The 21,192-nt window shown below is 50.4% G+C and overlaps 2 protein-coding genes across 4 annotated transcripts in view; one reads left to right on the top strand and one right to left on the bottom strand.

The window, feature by feature from the left end:
* Window positions 1–2,617: 2,617 nt before the first annotated feature.
* Window positions 2,618–9,570, top strand: LOC142398462 (inositol monophosphatase 1-like). Of its 3 annotated transcripts, none has more exons than XM_075482448.1 (10): window positions 2,618–2,693; window positions 5,004–5,082; window positions 7,230–7,363; window positions 7,778–7,882; window positions 7,956–8,001; window positions 8,290–8,398; window positions 8,571–8,679; window positions 8,791–8,925; window positions 9,166–9,317; window positions 9,386–9,570. In XM_075482448.1, exons 2-10 carry the CDS (start codon window positions 5,020–5,022, stop codon window positions 9,511–9,513), a joined length of 981 nt encoding a protein of 326 aa, XP_075338563.1. In that variant the 5' UTR covers window positions 2,618–2,693; window positions 5,004–5,019; the 3' UTR covers window positions 9,514–9,570. The 3 variants fall into 3 exon arrangements, with proteins under 3 accessions (XP_075338563.1, XP_075338562.1, XP_075338564.1); XM_075482447.1 differs by lacking the exon at window positions 2,618–2,693 and adding an exon at window positions 3,238–3,400; XM_075482449.1 differs by lacking the exons at window positions 2,618–2,693; window positions 8,791–8,925 and adding an exon at window positions 3,245–3,400.
* Window positions 9,571–13,216: 3,646 nt separating this feature from the next.
* The window catches only part of LOC142398461 (E3 ubiquitin-protein ligase RNF31), a 61,954-nt gene continuing 53,978 nt past the window's right edge, over window positions 13,217–21,192 (bottom strand). The window contains exons 18-19 of the mRNA XM_075482446.1: window positions 15,908–16,076; window positions 13,217–14,102 (exon numbers count right to left, since the gene is read on the bottom strand). Coding sequence (XP_075338561.1) covers window positions 14,043–14,102; window positions 15,908–16,076 — 229 coding nt within the window. The 3' untranslated portion in view covers window positions 13,217–14,042. The remainder of the gene's footprint in view (window positions 14,103–15,907; window positions 16,077–21,192) is intronic.

The following is a 21,192-nucleotide window of genomic DNA, read 5'->3' as shown; positions in this document are numbered from 1 at the left end:
ACCTCCATCAGAACCAGAACCAGGAGGAAACCTCCATCAGAACCAGAACCAGGAAGAAACCATCAGAACCAGAACCAGGGAGTAAGCTCCATCAGAACATGAACCAGGAAGAAACCTCCATCAGAACCAGGACCAGGAACAAACCTCCATCAGAACCAGAACCAGGAAGAAACTTCCTTCAGAACCAGAACCAGGAAGAAACCTCCATCAGAACCAGAACCAGGAACAAACCATCAGAACCAGAACCAGGGAGTAAGCTCCATCAGAACCAGAACCAGGAAGAAACCTCCATCAGAACCAGAACCAGAACCAGGAAGAAACCTCCATCAGAACCAGAACCAGGACCAGGAAGAAACCTCCATCAGAACCAGAACCAGGACCAGAACCAGAACCAGGAAGAAACCTCCACCAGAACAAGGACCAGGACCAGAACCAGAACCAAAACCAGGAGGAAACCTCCATCAGAACCAGAACCAGGAGGAAACCTCCATCAAAACCAGAAACAGGAACAAACCTCCATCAGAACCAGGACGAAAACTCCATCAGAACCAGAACCAGGAAGAAACCTCCATCAGAACCAGAACCAGGACCAGAACCAGAACCAGGAAGAAACCTCCACCAGAACAAGGACCAGGACCAGAACCAGAACCAAAACCAGGAAGAAACCTCCACCAGAACAAGGACCAGGACCAGAACCAGGACCAGAACCAGAACCAGGAAGAAACCTCCACCAGAACAAGGACCAGGACCAGGACCAGAACCAGAACCAGGAAGAAACCTCCATCAGAACCAGAACCAGGAGGAAACCTCCATCAGAACCAGAACCAGGAAGTAACCTCCATCAGAACCAGGACCAGGAACAAACCTCCATCAGAACCAGAACCAGGAACAAACCTCCATCAGAACCAGAACCAGGAGGAAACCTCCATCAGAACCAGGAAGAAACCTCCATCAGAACCAGAACCAGGAAGTAACCTCCATCAGAACCAGAACCAGGAACAAACCTCCATCAGAACCAGAACCAGGAAGTATGCTCCATCAGAACCAGAACCAGGAACAAACCTCCATCAGAACCAGGACTAGGACCAGGACCAGAACCAGAACCAGGACCAGAACAAGGACCAGGACCAGAACCAGGAAGAAACCTCCATCAGAACCAGGAAGAAACCTCCATCAGAACCAGAAGGAAACCTCCATCAGAACCAGAACCAGGAAGAAACCTCCATCAGAACCAGAACCAGGAACAAACCTCCATCAGAACCAGAACCAGGAACAAACCTCCATCAGAACCAGAACCAGGAAGAAACCTCCATCAGAACCAGAACCAGGAACAAACCTCCATCAGAACCAGGACCAGGACCAGAACCAGAAAGAAACCTCCATCAGAACCAAAACCAGGAACAAACTATCAGAACCAGAACCAGGAACAAACCATCAGAACCAGAACCAGGAACAAACCTCCATCAGAACCAAAACCAGGAACCTCCATCAGAACCAGAACCAGGAGGAAACCTCCATCAGAACCAGAACCAGGAGGAAACCTCCATCAGAACCAGAACCAGGAAGAAACCTCCATCAGAACCAGAACCAGGAACAAACTATCAGAACCAGAACCAGGAACAAACCATCAGAACCAGAACCAGAAAGAAACCTCCATCAGAACCAGAACCAGGAAGTAAGCTCCATCAGAACCAAAACCAGGAACAAACCTCCATCAGAACCAGAACCAGGAACAAACCTCCATCAGAACCAGAACCAGGAACAAACCTCCATCAGAACCAGAACCAGTAGGAAACCTCCTTCAGAACCAGAACCAGGAAGAAACCTCCATCAGAACCAGAACCAGGAAGAAACCTCCATCAGAACCAGGAAGTAAGCTCCATCAGAACCAGAACCAAGAAGTAAGCTCCATCAGAACCAGAACCAGGAACAAACCTCCATCAGAATCAGAACCAGGAAGTAAGCTCCATCAGAACCAGAACCAGGAACAAACCATCAGAACCAGAACCAGGAAGTAACCTCCATCAGAACCAAAACCAGGAACAAACCTCCATCAGAACCAGAACCAGAAACAGACCATCAGAATCAGAACCAGGAAGTAATCTCCATCAGAACCAGAACCAGGAACAAACCTCCATCAGAACCAGAACCAGGAACAAACCATCAGAACCAGAACCAGGAAGAAACTTCCATCAGAACCAGAACCAGGAACAAACCATCAGAACCAGAACCAGGAAGTAACCTCCATCAGAACCAAAACCAGGAACAAACCTCCATCAGAACCAGAACCAGGAACAAACCATCAGAACCAGAACCAGGAAGTAACCTCCATCAGAACCAGAACCAGGAACAAACCTCCATCAGAACCAGAACCAGAAACAGACCATCAGAACCAGAACCAGGAAGTAAGCTCCCTTCACCTGAATGAATCTGATAGGTTCAGGGTGGATGTCGTATTAAACCAGATAAAAATGATCCTTAAAACCTTCTTTTATGATCTGTATGGTGTGTCTGGGCTCTCAGTGGGCTGAGACTGAACTCTCAACAGTTTTTATGGAGCAGACTCTTTCTGAACCTCAGAACAAAACACGACCGGCCGCAGGAGGCGGAAGCTGTGCTGCAGTAACAAGCGTAGAAGAAGAAACCCGGAAATGAGCCGATCCGCCCCTGTGATTACCTTCCGACTGCCGCAGGTGAGTCTGTTTATAGCTTAATGTCGGGCATGTTTGTTCCGTTTGAAGCTTAATGTCGGACATGTTTGTTCCGTTTGAAGCTTAATGTTGAACCAGTGTTCGGTAGAAGTCTGTGTGGAAGCTCCCCAGCCGCCGAACCGCTCCGGGTTCCTACACCAGACTCCGTTCAGAAATCTGCTGATTTAAGGCCGCACCGTTAATGACGTTAATGACGGCACCCGGCCGGACAAATTACGGCTCTGCCTTACGTCATCACGTACCGTTATTGTTACGGCTTATCAGGAATTAAAGTGTTAGTTCGCCATTTTGCACATTAAGCCCTGTTTGGGGGTATTCTGGAATGAGTTAGAGATGTTCTGATCACAATTTGGACATTTGGTGCTGAACGGAGCATTTAGGTATCCACTGCTGCAGCCCCCCCCCCTTTGCATTGAGTCAATGACCACTCAAGCAAACAATCATAAAACGGCATTAAACTTTCGTTTGCAGAGACATGAAACTCACCGTGTGGTCTGTGGTGGACAGCGATACGTTGGCTCGAAAATCACCGCGAAATACGCTTCCAGAGAAGTTGTATTACCATTATTGTCCGTCTTCATGTCTGGATGTCTTGCTGCTGCTATTCAACGGTGTCCGGAAAAATAGGTCCACCAAATGCTAAAACAACTGTTAGAAGGCACATTTCGCTGCCCACCACAGACCACACGGTGAGTTCCATGTCTTTTCAAACGAAAGTTTAATGCCGTTTTATGATTGTTTGCTTGAGTGGTCATTGACTCAATGCAAAGGTGGGGGGGCTGCAGCAGTGGATACCTAAATGCTCCGTTCAGCACCAAATGTCCAAATTGTGATCAGAACATCTATAATTCACCCCAGACTACCTAAAAACAGGGCTTAATGTGCAAAATGGCGAACTAACCCTTTAATCAAACCAAAGCCGATATCGATAATGTAGCGCGCAGCAGCGCCCCCAGTGGTCACATGACACTGACCCGATGATTATTGATGATCAGAAGTGATCGATAACGGCCTATCTGACTGGAACCTGAATTGAATTAGATGCATATTTCTGAGTGACATGAACACATGGAAAACAAATGATTATCCTTTAATACAAAATAACAAAATGAACTGAATAGAATAAGTATCTTACTAAAACAGAAACATGTCCTGCTTAACTTAAAACGGAATAAATGAACATTAAACAACAGATAGAAAGCAGAACATTCATCCTGTAACAAAAAAAAAAATGCAAACAGAAAGTCTGCAGAAAGCTTGGAGACATTTTTAATGACTGTAGGTTACAGCTGTAGTAAAACAGAAAAAAACAGCTCAATGCCATAATGTGGAGACGGCCTACTACTCCTACTAACTTTAACTTTTTTAAGTTCCCGGATGCATACTAGATTCTCCTAAATGTTGGGTATGCATCATGAGGTTACTACTCATACTCAAACTACCCAAGATGCAACGTAACGTGACGTTGCCGATCGTCATTTCCTGTCCAAACGGCAGTTTCAAGCTAGCTACAACGAGGGTAGGTTCACTTCCTGTTTTCAAAACAAAAGCACCAATTGTATGGTAATGGCTTTCCCTGTGATAAAAGGCAACGGGTATTTTATTTTGTGAAAATAACCGGAAGTGCGTTGCTCACTGCGGCTAGCTTTAGTAGCGCCGAATTCGTGGGAACAAAATGGTAAACAGCCGGTATTTTGTCAGGTTTTCAACACGTTGGGGATCTAAACGACTACTTTCTCACCTGAAAATGTTTCAAATGTTGCTAAAGTTTACAGAGTTTAGAGCTTAAGGGAAATCAGCTTCAGGCCGGCTGATTTCGGCTCAGGGAGGAGCGAAATGCATTGTGGGTAAACGCTCTGCATACGGTCTGATCGAATGAGTATGTAGTATGTAGTATGTAGCATGTAGTAGGCGGTTTCGAACAACGCCATAATGTGGCGACGGCCTACTTTTCTGAGCTCTTCCTGTTTGTCTTCTACAGAGTAAACAACAGCTGATTCAGAAACATGGTTCAGTCGTACCTGTCTCCTGGTTCCCCACTGTGGTACCAGGGTCATATACCCTCCATCACATGTTCTTCTCTTCTTCTTTGTTGGTGGCGGTTCTGATCATTTGCTTTGCGTTTACCGAGCAGTCGTTTCACTAACTCGTCTATTGTTAGCGAGCAGTGAAAACAGAACATTTCAGTTAGCGTAGCGAGCTAACGGACTCAGAGGGAAGCTTCCTGTAGCTGGTTCTGTTACAGCGTCACGCAGAGCGCTCTGACCTCTGACCTGTGGGTTTCTGTTTCAGAAGCTGCTCCTCCAACATGGCCGACACCTGGCAGAGCGTCATGGATCACGCCGTCGCTGTCGCACGAAAAGCTGGAGAGGTGAGAGCCGTCCTTCCAATGTGTGAACGGAGTAAAAGAACCTGATCTGAGGCCAGATGGTTCAACCCGCGGGGTGACGGTTCAACCCCGCAGGGTGACGGTTCACCAGACATGGAGACCAGGGCGCATGCGCACGCAGCGACCGGCAGCTTGTAGTGTGTTTGACAGTCTTCGTTGGTTTGTTCTGTTTGTTTGTTTTTTTTACAAAGTGTTTATTTTCGCCAGTAAACGTAAATAACTTAACCATCACTCGTCTTAAGTCTAAACAGCATGCCGCGATGGAGTGGGGAGTTGTTTTCGCACTAGTTGTACTAAGGGCTTGTCTGGGAGCAGGCTGGTACACTACGACAAACCCTACTCGGATTGTATACCCCAGAGACTTTCTACTGAGTTCTAAAGCGTCCACGGACGCTGGGCCACCTCCGGACCTGCTGTTTCCCAACATCACAGAACTCTACGCTGACAGTACAAATGAAAACTTTTCCAGCTCATCGCGCCGGAGAAACAGGAAGCGAGGAAGGAGAGGCGGGGTAAGGCAGCGATCAAGACGGTCCTTGGCACGCATCCCTCTGACTTCAATCATCTTAGCCAACGCGCAATCGCTACGGAATAAAACGGACGATCTGCAAGCTCTTGTTCGCTACCAACATGAGTACAAATATGCGTGTATCCTCGCCCTGACTGAAACTTGGTTGGGGGAGAAGGATACTGACGGCGACCTGGCGATCGATGGCTTTGGGCTGCCATTGCGCACGGACCAGGATGCCTCAACTACCGGCAAGACGCGTGGAGGCGGTGTCTGTCTATAAACGAGCACTGGTGTAAAACAACACTAGTTAGAGAACAACTGTGTACAAAGGACATTGAACTACTCTCCGTTTCCATGCGCCCCTTCTACCTGCCCCATAGGGTGATGGTTCAAACCCGCAGGGTGCTGGTTCAACCCGCAGGGTGACGGTTCAAACCCGCAGGGTGACGGTTCCAACCCGCAGGGTGCTGGTTCAACCCGCAGGGTGACGGTTCAAACCCGCAGGGTGCTGGTTCAACCCGCAGGGTGACGGTTCAAACCCGCAGGGTGCTGGTTCAAACCCGTAGGGTGACTGTTCAACCCGCAGGGTGCTGGTTCAACCCGCAGGGTGACGGTTCAAACCCGCAGGGTGCTGGTTCAACCCGCAGGGTGACGGTTCAAACCCGCAGGGTGCTGGTTCAAACCCGTAGGGTGACTGTTCAACCCGCAGGGTGCTGGTTCAACCCGCAGGGTGACGGTTCAAACCCGCAGGGTGCTGGTTCAAACCCGTAGGGTGACTGTTCAACCCGCAGGGTGCTGGTTCAACCCGCAGGGTGACGGTTCAAACCCGCAGGGTGCTGGTTCAACCCGCAGGGTGACGGTTCAAACCCGCAGGGTGCTGGTTCAAACCCGTAGGGTGACTGTTCAACCCGCAGGGTGCTGGTTCAACCCGCAGGGTGACGGTTCAAACCCGCAGGGTGACGGTTCAAACCCGTAGGGTGCTGGTTCAACCCGCAGGGTGACGGTTCAACCCGCAGGGTGACGGTTCAAACCCGTAGGGTGCTGGTTCAAACCCGTAGGGTGCTGGTTCTACCCGCAGGGTGCTGGTTCAAACCCGTAGGGTGACTGTTCAACCCGCAGGGTGACGGTTCAAACCTGTAGGGTGACGGTTCAACCCGCAGGATGCTGGTTCAACCCGTAGGGTGACTGTTCAACCCGTAGGGTGCTGGTTCAACCCGCAGGGTGACGGTTCAAACCCGTAGGGTGCTGGTTCTACCCGCAGGGTGCTGGTTCAAACCCGTAGGGTGACTGTTCAACCCGCAGGGTGACGGTTCAAACCTGTAGGGTGACGGTTCAACCCGCAGGATGCTGGTTCAACCCGTAGGGTGACTGTTCAACCCGTAGGGTGCTGGTTCAACCCGCAGGATGCTGGTTCAACCCGTAGGGTGACTGTTCAACCCGTAGGGTGACGGTTCAAACCTGTAGGGTGACGGTTCAACCCGCAGGATGCTGGTTCAACCCGTAGGGTGACTGTTCAACCCGTAGGGTGACGGTTCAAACCTGTAGGGTGACTGTTCAACCCGTAGGGTGCTGGTTCAATGTTTACTGATGATGTGTATTGATGATGTGTATTGATCAGGTGGTGCGTGGGGCACTGACTGAGGACAGGAAAGTCACCACCAAGAGTTCTGCCGTCGATTTGGTGACACAGACCGACCAGGCGGTGGAGCAGCTCATCATCCAATCAGTGAAGGAGAAATTCCCCACACACAGGTATGAATCTTCAGAGTCATTTAACTTGTTTAACCCCGACTGACCGTGTTTAAAGGGACAGTTCACCTCTTTTGACATGAAGCTGTATGACATCCCATATCAGCAACATCATTTCTGAACATCTTCTTACCCCCTGCTGCGTCCTGTGAGCAGAGTTCCAGCCTCGTTTTGGTGTTGATGAAGGTAGTCCGGCTAGTTGGCTGGGGTTTAAAAAATAAAGCGTTTTGCTTCTCAGAACAATATGCGTTCAACAGAGTAATACATTTGCCTCACAAAATGGTTCTCCAGGAAAAAGTCAGACCTCACAATCGCTTGGCCCTATTTTCTCTCCCTTCGTATCACTGCCTGCTGTAACAGCGTAACAGGGATACGCTCCATAGAGCTGAACCTGAACTGTTTACCTGTGTGTGTCAGGTTCATCGGGGAGGAGTCGGTGGCTGCAGGTGAGGCCTGTGTCCTGACTGAAGAACCCACCTGGATCATCGACCCCATCGATGGAACCACCAACTTCGTCCACTCGTGAGTTTAAAACCCAAACGCTTCGGTGTCTGCAGCAGCCGCCCACACGTCTGAAGCTGCTTCTGTCCCGCAGGTTTCCCTTTGTGGCCGTCTCCATCGGATTCTCCGTCAGCAAACAGGTGAGATGCCCCTTTACTCACAGGAGCTCCCTGGTGGCCACGCATGGAACTTCAGTTCCTCACTGCAGGGCGCTGCGTGCACAAAGTAATCCTGAGTAAAGGGTTAGGGTGGAACTGTGGTGTCATAGGGGAGCACAGGTGGGGCATCAGTCAGTCCCAGCAAGGGTTCCACAGGGCCTGCAGGGGTACCACAGGGCCTGCAGGGGTATCACAGGGCCAGCAGGGGTTCCACAGGGCCAGCAGGGGTTCGCGTGGATCTACCTGATGGTATTGTGTTGCCCCCCCCAGGTGGAGTTTGGGGTGGTCTACAGCTGTTTGGAGGACAAGATGTACACAGCCCGGCGGGGGAAGGGAGCATTCTGCAACGGAGAGCCGCTGCAGGTCTCTGAGCAGAAAGGTGAGTGATTCTATTCATTCATCACCAAATTACAACCAAGGTAATCTCAGGGCACTTCAAAGCTAGAGTCCAGGTCAACCAGTTCAAACAGTTAAAACTGCTATCAGTTATCAGAGGGTCCTGATAACTGACTTGTGTTTCTCTTTTTCAACGATGATATTGATGATGTCAGAGATCCAGCACTCCATCATCGCCACAGAGTTTGGATCCAGCAGAGACCCCGAAGCCGTGGACAAGATCTTCATCAGCCTGAGAAACGTCCTGAGCCTTCCAGTACACGGGTACTACCCCCATACTACCCCATACTACCTCCATACTTTTTTTTTTTTTTAAGATCAGATTTAGTGTCATGCATACACACGAAATTTGTCCTCCGCTTTTAACCCATCCAGGTTGGCACCTGTTGACACACACATGCACAGGGTCACACACTCGGAGACAGATGCCAACCTGGAGCGGTGGGCAGCCATGAAGCGCCCGGGGGGGTACGGTGCCTTGCTCAAGGGCACCTCAGCCGTGACAAGGAGGTGGGCTGACACCCCTCCAGCTATCAGTTCCTCCATCTTTCTTGAGTGGCGAGAGTGGGAATCGAACCGCCAACCTTCCGGTTATTGGACAACTGACTCTAACCACTGAGCCACACTACCCCATACCACATCAATACTAAATCCATCCTACCCCCATACCACCCCATACCACCTCCATCCTACCCCAGTACATTGTTGCCCCGGCAGTGTTACCTCAGTGCTACCTGTGTGCTGTTCCAGGGTGCGGGGAGCCGGCACCGCAGCCATCAACATGTGCCTGGTGGCGTCGGGCTGCGCTGAGGCCTACTATGAGATCGGGATCCACGTGTGGGACGTGGCGGCCGGGTCGCTGATCGTCTCTGAGGCCGGAGGAGTTCTGATGGACGTGGAGGGTAAGAGCTACCCCGCTCACCTGTGCTGTTTACCTGGCTCTTTACCTGATGTGAGTGTCTGTGTTCAGGGGGGGAAATAGACCTGATGTCCAGGAGGATCATCGCTGCAAACAACAAGACCATCGCACAAAGGATAGTCCAAGAGATCGCCTCCTTCAGTCCGCCGAGAGACGACGCCCCGCCCCTGAAGCAGTGATCCCCCCCAGGACCCTCGCTGTTGGATTTAATATATAAAGTTTTTCATTCAAACAAATGTCTGGTGTCTTCCTGTAACGTTTTTAACCCAAGATTTAGACGACCGGAGTACAGGTATGCACAATGTTATTCATCAGACCTCACCGGTCAGAGTCGCTTTGCCTTCAACCAGAGACCCAGAGGTCTCAGCTGCTGGGGTCCCTACCACCGACCTTCAACCAGAGACCCAGAGGTCTCAGCTGCTGGGGTCCCTACCACCGACCTTCAACCAGAGACCCAGAGGTCTCAGCTGCTGGGGTCCCTACCACCGACCTTCAACCAGAGACCCAGAGGTCTCAGCTGCTGGGGTCCCTACCACCGACCTTCAACCAGAGACCCAGAGGTCTCAGCTGCTGGGGTCCCTACCACCGACCTTCAACCAGAGACCCAGAGGTCTCAGCTGCTGGGGTCCCTACCACCGACCTTCAACCAGAGACCCAAAGGTCTCAGCTGCCGGGGTCCCTACCACCGACCTTTAACCAGAGACCCAGAGGTCTCAGCTGCTGGGGTCCCTGCCACCGACCTTTAACCAGAGACCCAGAGGTCTCAGCTGCCGGGGTCCCTGCCACCGACCTTTAACCAGAGACCCAGAGGTCTCAGCTGCCGGGGTCCCTGCCACCGACCTTTAACCAGAGACCCAGAGGTCTCAGCTGCCGGGGTCCCTGCCACCGACCTTTAACCAGAGACCCAGAGGTCTCAGCTGCCGGGGTCCCTGCCACCGACCTTTAACCAGAGACCCAGAGGTCTCAGCTGCTGGGGTCCCTGCCACCGACCTTTAACCAGAGACCCAGAGGTCTCAGCTGCCGGGGTCCCTGCCACCGACCTTTAACCAGAGACCCAGAGGTCTCAGCTGCCGGGGTCCCTGCCACCGACCTTTAACCAGAGACCCAGAGGTCTCAGCTGCCGGGGTCCCTACCACCTCCCACCGACCTTCAACCAGAGGTCTCAGCTGCTGGGGTCCCTGCCACCGACCTTTAACCAGAGACCCAGAGGTCTCAGCTGCTGGGGTCCCTGCCACCGACCTTTAACCAGAGACCCAGAGGTCTCAGCTGCCGGGGTCCCTACCACCTCCCACCGACCTTCAACCAGAGGTCTCAGCTGCCGGGGTCCCTGCCACCGACCTTTAACCAGAGACCCAGAGGTCTCAGCTGCTGGGGTCCCTGCCACCGACCTTTAACCAGAGACCCAGAGGTCTCAGCTGCCGGGGTCCCTGCCACCGACCTTTAACCAGAGACCCAGAGGTCTCAGCTGCTGGGGTCCCTGCCACCGACCTTTAACCAGAGACCCAGAGGTCTCAGCTGCCGGGGTCCCTACCACCGACCTTCAACCAGAGACCCTGGGGTCCCTGCCACCGACCTTCAACCAGAGACCCAGAGGTCTCAGCTGCTGGGGTCCCTGCCACCTCCCACCGACCTTCAACCAGAGACCCAGAGGTCTCAGCTGCTGGGGTCCCTGCCACCGACCTTCAACCAGAGACCCAGAGGTCTCAGCTGCTGGGGTCCCTGCCACCTCCCACCGACCTTCAACCAGAGACCCAGAGGTCTCAGCTGCTGGGGTCCCTGCCACCGACCTTCAACCAGAGACCCAGAGGTCTCAGCTGCTGGGGTCCCTGCCACCTCCCACCGACCTTCAACCAGAGACCCAGAGGTCTCAGCTGCTGGGGTCCCTGCCACCTCCCACCGACCTTCAACCAGAGACCCAGAGGTCTCAGCTGCTGGGGTCCCTGCCACCGACCTTCAACCAGAGACCCAGAGGTCTCAGCTGCTGGGGTCCCTGCCACCTCCCACCGACCTTCAACCAGAGACCCAGAGGTCTCAGCTGCTGGGGTCCCTGCCACCGACCTTCAACCAGAGACCCAGAGGTCTCAGCTGCTGGGGTCCCTGCCACCTCCCACCGACCTTCAACCAGAGACCCAGAGGTCTCAGCTGCTGGGGTCCCTGCCACCTCCCACCGACCTTCAACCAGAGACCCAGAGGTCTCAGCTGCCGGGGTCCCTGCCACCTCCCACCGACCTTCAACCAGAGACCCAGAGGTCTCAGCTGCCGGGGTCCCTACCACCAACCTTCAACCAGAGACCCAGAGGTCTCAGCTGCTGGGGTCCCTGCCACCAACCTTCAACCTCCCAAGTGCAAACCATGAAACTAAGCTGTGACCCTCAGAAATCCTTTTAAGCATAGTAAGCTTCTAGTTTTTAGACAAACACATCCACAGTTAATGCTATATCATAAAAAAAACCAAACATTTGTTTCTGTGAGCAACAACTTCTGTTTATTACATTTGTTTTAACAGCAACAAGAGTATAAGTATGAAAACAGGATGTATTGTTAAAAGTATTCACAAAGTTAATGTAAATGAAAGTAACTAAGGACTTAAAAACACAAGGCCCTTTAACCTACTAACTGAAGCTAAAACCCGGTACAGTCTGCTAGCAGCTGCCAACTGAAGCTAAAACCCGGTACAGTCTGCTAGCAGTTCCCAACTGAAGCTAAAACCCGGCACCAGGGCTCTCAAGTCTCACGCAATGAGCGTGAGACACACGCATTTCAACACGCTCACATGCCATTTCTCACGCTGAGAAATGATCAACTTCGTCGCACAGAAATTCTAATGGCCGATACTATAAACGAGTCAATGGCAGGTTACTGTGCGCTCTACAGCTCAGAACTATAGCTCTGGTACAGCTGTCTTGATTTAGCAACCCATCAGCAAATCACAAAATAGAATTTCTCAGCCAATCAGAAAACAGAATTTCTTGTTGCCGGGTGTGAAATAGCTTTCAGCTGAAAGCACGCGTCCCATGAATGCACAGCGGACATAGCCTATTATGCTCTGAATGCTGCAGAAGTTGTAGACGAGCTGGAGGTGGAAGAGAACCGTCAGGATCTTCAGCAGGTCATATCTTCATTTATTTGAATCTTTTATTAGTTACTATAGTTTTCCTACTCTTGGTAAAAGACCAATACCTGCCGATTAAAGTGTTCGTTGGAGTAGTAGGTCTAAATATTCAGCACACACCCTTTGAAGTGAGCAACTTAATGAAAAATGAAAAATATGTAGGAGTGTAATTAGGCTTCCGTGGTTATTTTTTTTTCAAAGGTGACTGGTATGAGCAGATTCCCAATAAGGCTATCTACAATTGCCAAACTGGTATTAGTTCTGCCACACTGAAATGCTGATGCAGAGAGGGTTTTTTCCATGGTGGGCCTCAATAAAACCAAGACAGGAACACGTTGGCTCTGAATGGAACTCTGTCATCCATCATGACTGTGAAAATGGCTGACATTGAGCCACAGTGCTTTAAATGGGAGCCCCCAGTATCAGTCATCAAGCATCAACATCTGCCACAAACACTTACAACAACACTCATAAACAAACACACACACAGAGGGACTGCTCAAGGGGCCCATTTGGGGTTATGTTTGTTTTTCTTAATTTAATTTGTCTGTTTTTTTGTTTGTTAAGACTTTGCATACCTAAAACAATTTATTTTAAAATATAGCAGAATTTAGTGTAAAAGTGAAGATTTGTGATTTTGGTATAAATAAAACAATTTCTTTGTTCTTTAAGTAGCTAGTTTATGGCGATGGGATACTGCAAGGGACCCCCCCCCCCCAAAAAAAAACAAAAGAAACCCCCCCATGCACATGGCCCGGCCCCTGCCCCGCCCGAATCTCACTCCAAGCAAACTTGAAAACTTGAGAGCCCTGCCCGGTACAGTCTGCTAGCAGCTGCTAACTGAAGCTAAAACCCGGTACAGTCTGCTAGCAGTTCCCAACTGAAGCTAAAACCCGGTACCATCTGCTAGCAGTTCCCAACTGAAGCTAAAACCCGGTACAGTCTGCTAGCAGTTCCCAACTGAAGCTAAAACCCGGTACAGTCTGCTAGCAGTTCCCAACTGAAGCTAAAACCCGGTACAGTCTGCTAGCAGTTCCCAACTGAAGCTAAAACCCGGTACCATCTGCTAGCAGTTCCCAACTGAAGCTAAAACCCGGTACAGTCTGCTAGCAGTTCCCAACTGAAGCTAAAACCCGGTACAGTCTGCTAGCAGTTCCCAGCTGAAGCTAAAACCCGGTACAGTCTGCTAGCAGTTCCCAACTGAAGCTAAAACCCGGTACAGTCTGCTAGCAGTTCCCAACTGAAGCTAAAACCCGGTACCATCTGCTAGCAGCTGCTAACTGAAGCTAAGACAAATGGCCCTGGGACCCTGGTAGAGGGTCTAGTTAGCATCGTTAGCTGTGAAGGTGCTCCTTCAGTTCTTAAGTGAGTAGGCTCTGAATCTGATTGGCTGCTCAGCCCATCTTTGGTCCCTCTTTGTTGTTTCCATGCCAACCACTGAGCCAATCAGAAGTTGTCACTGAACTCCTTGTAATGTCATAGCAGCGAGCGGGTCACACATGCTGCTTTACAGTAGAGTTAGTGGGTTACCATGGTGACACTGGAACATCCACAGTGGGCGGAGTCGGACTGAAGGGGGCGTGGCTCAGGCGGAGCTCATCCTGGAGCTTGAGTGGAGTTCTGCTGCTTCCTGAGAGGAACACTATTGGTCAGCATCTGTGGAGACACAGACCCTGCACTGTGATTGGCTGAAGGCAGAAATAACCATTTATTTCCTATTATTTCAGATTTCTTTACAGGAAAGTGGTCAAACTTTCACACTGTGGGATCAGGAGGACCTGAGATGTTTCATATCTTCTGTCTGTGGTGGCACGGGCATAAAATTGCGTATGGACGCTATGGACGTGTCCATACCAATTTTGAATGGGAAATTGCACAGCGTTCGGGAAACAAAGGGTTAATTTTCCCCTTCTCTCAAAGACGGCGTGTCATTGCTGGGGACAGTCTCGCTATCTGTGATTGGCTCACCTTCTGTAGCTCTATGCCTGGCTTGTTGTTGCTAAGCGGTGATAGCGGGAAAACAGCTCGTCAACAGAGGCTGAGCGAAGTTTCAGTGCTCTGAGGAGGTTGAAAACATGGCTCAGGACAACATGCTGCTGTCTGCCATATCCACCAGGACAGGTTGGATAGCATTAACCTGTCTGCCATATCCACCAGGACAGGTTGGATAGCATTAACCTGTCTGCCATATCCACCAGGACGGGTTGGATAGCATTAACCTGTCTGCCATATCCACCAGGACGGGTTGGATAGCATTAACCTGTCTGCCATATCCACCAGGACAGGTTGGATAGCATTAACCTGTCTGCCATATCCACCAGGACGGGTTGGATAGCATTAACCTGTCTGCCATATCCACCAGGACGGGTTGGATAGCATTAACATAAAACAAATATGCCAGCAGTTTGTCTGCGTCAATGACCGGCGGCGCCATGCATTTGGCTAGTTAATAGGCTCAAAGCTACAAACTTAATAGTTTTTCAGGAAAAAGTGAGCCGTGGAAAAGTGTTTTTCATGTGACAGTTTATGTCTTTATTTTTAATAAATGTTTGCTGGACATTAATCTTTTGACTGCTGGTGTTTTATTTTTGTGGGAACTGTGCAGAGCTAATAAATGCTTGTTGGTAATGCTAAGTAGTCATCCGACTACATTTTTCAAAAATTGTACATTTCCACTTATCTTTGCAGTGTGCACTTCACTTCATCAGTTAATATTTTATACAAAATGCACCAAACTCATCAACTTACAGAAACACATGTAATAATAAAACATCTCACTGTGGCGATGTCTGCCTGGGCCTGGGATGATGTTGAAGTCACAAGAAACTCGAGTGACTTGCATTAAAAAAAAATCAATTCTCAATCTTGCCATTATGGTTTACATTAAAAAAAAAAAATCAGAGGGCTGTGAATCAGATGGGATTTGCCATTATTCACCCCAGAATTGGTTAAAATGCAGGAAATTGCATCTAAGAAATACAAAATTTTCTGGGGGAGGACCCCCTATACCCACACACAAATGATGTGTCCCTCAACCTTAGGTGGTGGTGGAGTGGCAAATTATGTCCCCACCAATGTCAACACCAGTATTACGCCCTTGTGTGGTGGTCAGCGGTAGAATTTAAAAGGTAAAGCAACACTGAGGCTTTCAAAGTGGAGCTTTGGTTTTACTTCCTGTTTCTGAGGCCGGACCACCGACAAACAAACATGAGTTGGGAGCCGGGTCTTTGTCTTATAAAGCCAGCTGAGCTTTATTCAAACAGAAACTCAGGTGAGAACCATCAGAGGTCATCCCAGAGGAGTCTGCTTCATCACCATGGTAACAGATGAAATGTTAAAGCAACCCGGCCCATTCTCTGGTTCTGGTTCTGGTCCTGATGATCAAACACCCCACAGGTGTGTGAGCCCCCCCAGGTGCTGCAGTAACCTGGGGGGGCTCAGGTTATCATGACATCACCCACCAGGCGCAGGCGGTGGGCGTACAGAGGCTCCGGCTCGTCGGGCTTCCTGGTCGGCATGGAGACGCACCAACGCTGCAGCTCCACCATCATCTCTGCCGGGCTGAAAAGGACCGCTGGGTCGGCACGGCAACGGTTGATCAGTCCCACCAAATGCTCCTTATAGTGCAACCTGTGGGGAAAGGTGGAGGCACCTGAGACAGCTGGGTGAAACTTCATCATTTCAGTCAGGATTCAGAAACTGCTGAACGTTCCCAATGATCTCCTCACCAGAGTCATGGAGTTCCTCAGGGTTCTGTGCTCGGACCGATTCTTTTCACTTTATACATGCTTCCATTAGGTAACACTATGAGACAGCATGCACTGTTTTTGGTGGCTTTACATTTCGTTGTACCATGTATAATGACAATAAAGGCATTCTGATTCTGATAAAGTTCCACCGCTATGCTGATGATACTCAGCTGTACTTATTAAACCAGATGAACCCAATCAGCTGGTCAGACTACAAACATGTCTTAAAGACATACAGACCTGGATGACTCAGAACTGTCTGCTTCTAAACTCAGACTGAAGTCGTTATCTTTGGACCTGAGCGCTTCAGGGAGAAACTGTTTCCTTCAGGTTCCTGGGGATCAACATCAGCGAGGACCTCAGCTGGTCACGCCATCCTGACATCATCATCAGACTGGGATCAGACTGGGATACGACTGGGATCAGACCAGGATCAGACTGGGATCAGACTAGCATCAGACTGGGATCAGACTGGGATCAGACTGGGATCAGACTGGGATCAGACTGGGATCAGACCAGGATCAGACTAGGATCAGACCGGGATCAGACTGGGATCAGACTAGCATCAGACTGGGATCAGACTAGCATCAAACTAGCATCAAACTAGCATCAAACTAGCATCAGACTGGCATCAGACTGGCATCAGACTGGGATCAGACTAGCATCAGACTGGGATCAGACTGGGATCAGACCAGGATCAGACTAGGATCAGACCGGGATCAGACTGGGATCAGACTAGCATCAGACTGGGATCAGACTAGCATCAAACTAGCATCAAACTAGCATCAAACTAGCATCAAACTAGCATCAGACTGGCATCAGACTGGCATCAGACTGGGATCAGACTAGCATCAGACTGGGATCAGACTGGGATCAGACCAGGATCAGACTAGGATCAGACCGGGATCAGACTGGGATCAGACTAGCATCAGACTGGGATCAGACCAGGATCAGACTAGGATCAGACTGGCATCAGACTGGCATCAGACTGGGATCAGACTAGCATCAGACTAGCATCAGACTGGGATCAGACTGGGATCAGACTGGGATCAGACTAGCATCAGACTGGCATCAGACTGGCATCAGACTAGCATCAGACTGGGATCAGACTGGGATCAGACTAGCATCAGACTAGCATCAGACTAGCATCAGACTGGGATCAGACTAGCATCAAACTAGCATCAAACTAGCATCAAACTAGCATCAGACTGGGATCAGACTGGGATCAGACTGGGATCAGACTAGCATCAGACTGGGATCAAACTAGCATCAAACTAGCATCAGACTGGGATCAGACTAGCATCAGACTGGGATACGACTAGGATCAGACTGGGATCAGACTGGGATCAGACTAGGATCAGACTGGGATCAGACTGGGATCAGACTAGGATCAGACTGGGATACGACTAGGATCAGACTGGGATACGACTAGGATCAGACTGGGATCAGACTAGGATCAGACTGGGATACGACTGGGATACGACTAGGATCAGACTGGGATCAGACTAGGATCAGACTGGGATACGACTGGGATCAGATTAGGATCAGACTGGGATCAGACTGGGATCAGACTAGGATCAGACTGGGATCAGACTGGGATACGACTGGGATACGACTGGGATCAGACTGGGATACGACTGGGATACGACTGGGATCAGACTGGGATCAGACTGGGATACGACTAGGATCAGACTGGGATACGACTGGGATCAGACTGGGATCAGACTGGGATACGACTGGGATACGACTGGGATCAGACTGGGATCAGATTAGGATCAGACTGGGATCAGACTAGGATCAGACTGGGATACGACTAGGATCAGACTGGGATCAGACTGGGATACGACTGGGATACGACTAGGATGAGACTGGGATCAGACTAGGATCAGATTAGGATCAGACTGGGATCAGACTGGGATCAGACTAGGATCAGACTGGGATACGACTGGGATACGACTGGTATCAGACTGGGATCAGACTGGGATACGACTAGGATCAGACTGGGATACGACTGGGATCAGACTGGGATACGACTGGGATCAGACTGGGATCAGACTAGGATCAGACTGGGATCAGACTGGGATACGACTAGGATCAGACTAGGATCAGACTAGGATCAGACTAGGATCAGACTAGGATCAGACTGGGATACGACTGGGATCAGACTGGGATCAGACAAGCATCAGACTGGGATACGACTGGGATACGACTAGGATACGACTAGGATACGACTGGGATCAGACTAGGATACGACTAGGATACGACTAGGATACGACTGGGATACGACTGGGATCAGACTAGGATCAGACTGGGATCAGACTGGGATCAGAATGGGATACGACTGGGATCCGACTGGGATCCGACTGGGATACGACTGGGATACGACTGGGATACGACTGGGATACGACTGGGATCAGACTGGGATCAGACTGGGATACGACTAGGATCAGACTGGGATACGACTAGGATCAGACTGGGATCAGAGTGGGATCAGACTGGGATCAGAGTGGGATCAGATTAGCATCAGACTGGGATCAGACTAGGATCAGACTGGGATCAGACTGGGATACGACTGGGATCAGACTGGGATACGACTGGGATCAGACTGGGATCAGACTAGCATCAGACTGGGATCAGACTAGCATCAGACTGGGATCAGACTAGCATCAGACTGGGATCAGACTAGCATCACACTGGGATCAGATTAGGATCAGACTGGGATACAACTGGGATACGACTGGGATAGGACTAGGATCAGACTGGGATACGACTAGGATCAGACTGGGATCAGACTTGGATCAGACTGGGATCAGATTAGCATCAGACTGGGATCAGACTAGCATCAGACTAGCATCAGACTAGCATCAGACTGGGATCAGACTAGCATCAGACTGGGATCAGACTAGCATCAGACTGGGATCAGACTGGGATACGACTGGGATCAGACTGGGATCAGACTGGGATACGACTAGGATCAGACTGGGATACGACTAGGATCAGACTGGGATCAGGCTAGGATCAGACTAGGATACGACTGGGATACGACTGGGATCAGACTAGAATACGACTAGGATCAGACTGGGATACGACTGGGATCAGACTGGGATCAGACTGGGATCAGACTGGGATCAGACTGGGATCAGACTGGGATCAGACTGGGATCAGACTGGGATACGACTAGGATACGACTGGGATACGACTGGGATACGACTAGGATACGACTGGGATCAGACTGGGATCAGACTGGGATCAGACTGGGATACGTCTAGGATCAGACTGGGATACGACTAGGATCAGACTGGGATACGACTAGGTTCAGACTGGGATACGACTAGGATCAGACTGGGATACGACTAGGATCAGACTGGGATCAGACTGGGATACGACTAGGATCAGACTGGGATACGACTAGGATCAGACTGGGATACGACTAGGATCAGACTGGGATACGACTAGGACACGACTGGGATCAGACTAGGATCAGACTAGGATCAGACTAGGATCAGACTAGGATCAGACTGGGATCAGACTGGGATACGACTAGGATAAGACTAGGATAAGACTAGGATAAGACTAGGATCAGACTGGGATACGACTGGGATCAGACTGGGATCAGACTGGGATCAGACTGGGATCAGACTGGGATCAGACTGGGATACGACTGGGATACGACTAGGACACGACTAGGATCAGACTGGGATCAGACTGGGATCAGACTGGGATACGACTGGGATACGACTGGGATACGACTAGGATACGACTAGGATACGACTAGGATCAGACTAGGATCAGACTGGGATCAGACTAGGATCAGACTGGGATCAGACTGGGATCAGACTGGGATCACACTGGGATCAGACTGGGATACAACTGGGATACAACTGGGATACGACTGGGATACGACTGGGATACGACTGGGATCAGACTGGGATCAGACTGGGATCAGACTGGGATCAGACTGGGATACGACTGGGATACGACTAGGATCAGACTGGGATCAGATTAGGATCAGACTGGGATCAGACTGGGATCAGACTAGCATCAGACTGGGATCAGACTAGCATCAGACTAGCATCAGACTAGCATCAGACTAGCATCAGACTGGGATCAGACTGAGATCAGACTGGGATACGACTGGGATCAGACTAGGATCAGATTAGGATCAGACTAGGATACGACTGGGATACGACTAAGATCAGACTGGGATACGACTGGGATCAGACTGGGATCAGACTGGGATACGACTGGGATCAGACTGGGATCAGACTGGGATACGACTGGGATACGACTGGGATCAGACTGGGATCAGACTGGGATCAGACTGGGATCAGACTAGCATCAGACTAGCATCAGACTGGGATCAGACTGGCATCAGACTAGCATCAGACTGGCATCAGACTGGGATCAGACTGGGATCAGACTGGGATACGACTGGGATACGACTGGGATACGACTGGGATCAGACTAGGATCAGATTAGGATAAGACTGGGATACGACTAGGATCAGACTGGGATCAGACTGGGATACGACTGGGATCAGACTGGGATCAGACTGGGATCAGACTGGGATCAGACTGGGATCAGACTGGGATCATATTAGCATCAGACTGGATTCAGACTAGCATCAGACTGGGATCAGACTAGCATCAGACTGGGATCAGACTAGCATCAGACTGGGATCAGACTGGGATCAGACTGGCATCAGACTAGCATCAGACTAGCATCAGACTAGGATCAGACTGGGATCAGACTAGGATCAGACTGGGATCAGACTGGGATACGACTGGGATACGACTAGGATACGACTGGGATACGACTGGGATACGACTGGGATACGACTAGGATCAGACTGGGATACGACTGGGATACGACTGGGATACGACTGGGATCAGACTGGGATACGACTGGGATACGACTGGGATCAGACTAGCATCAGACTGGGATCAGATTAGGATAAGACTGGGATACGACTGGGATCAGACTGGGATCAGACTGGG

This window comes from Odontesthes bonariensis, chromosome 14, assembly GCF_027942865.1.
Source record: "Odontesthes bonariensis isolate fOdoBon6 chromosome 14, fOdoBon6.hap1, whole genome shotgun sequence".
In the NCBI taxonomy this organism is placed as follows: Eukaryota; Metazoa; Chordata; class Actinopteri; order Atheriniformes; family Atherinopsidae; genus Odontesthes; species Odontesthes bonariensis.
Note: the sequence above shows the minus strand (reverse complement) of the source record. Positions and strands in the feature narration are given on the sequence as shown.

What these genes read in the sequence shown, in the direction of transcription:
- LOC142398462 (XM_075482447.1), top strand. Translation starts at nt 3,348, where the DNA reads ATGCTAAAACAACTGTTAGAAGGCACATTTCGCTGCCCACCACAGACC. An exon ending in ACCACCAACTTCGTCCACTC is followed by an intron (nt 7,883 to 7,955) that starts GTGAGTTTAAAA and finishes TCTGTCCCGCAG; the next exon opens with GTTTCCCTTTGTGGCCGTCT. An exon ending in CTGAGCCTTCCAGTACACGG is followed by an intron (nt 8,680 to 8,790) that starts GTACTACCCCCA and finishes TAACCCATCCAG; the next exon opens with GTTGGCACCTGTTGACACAC.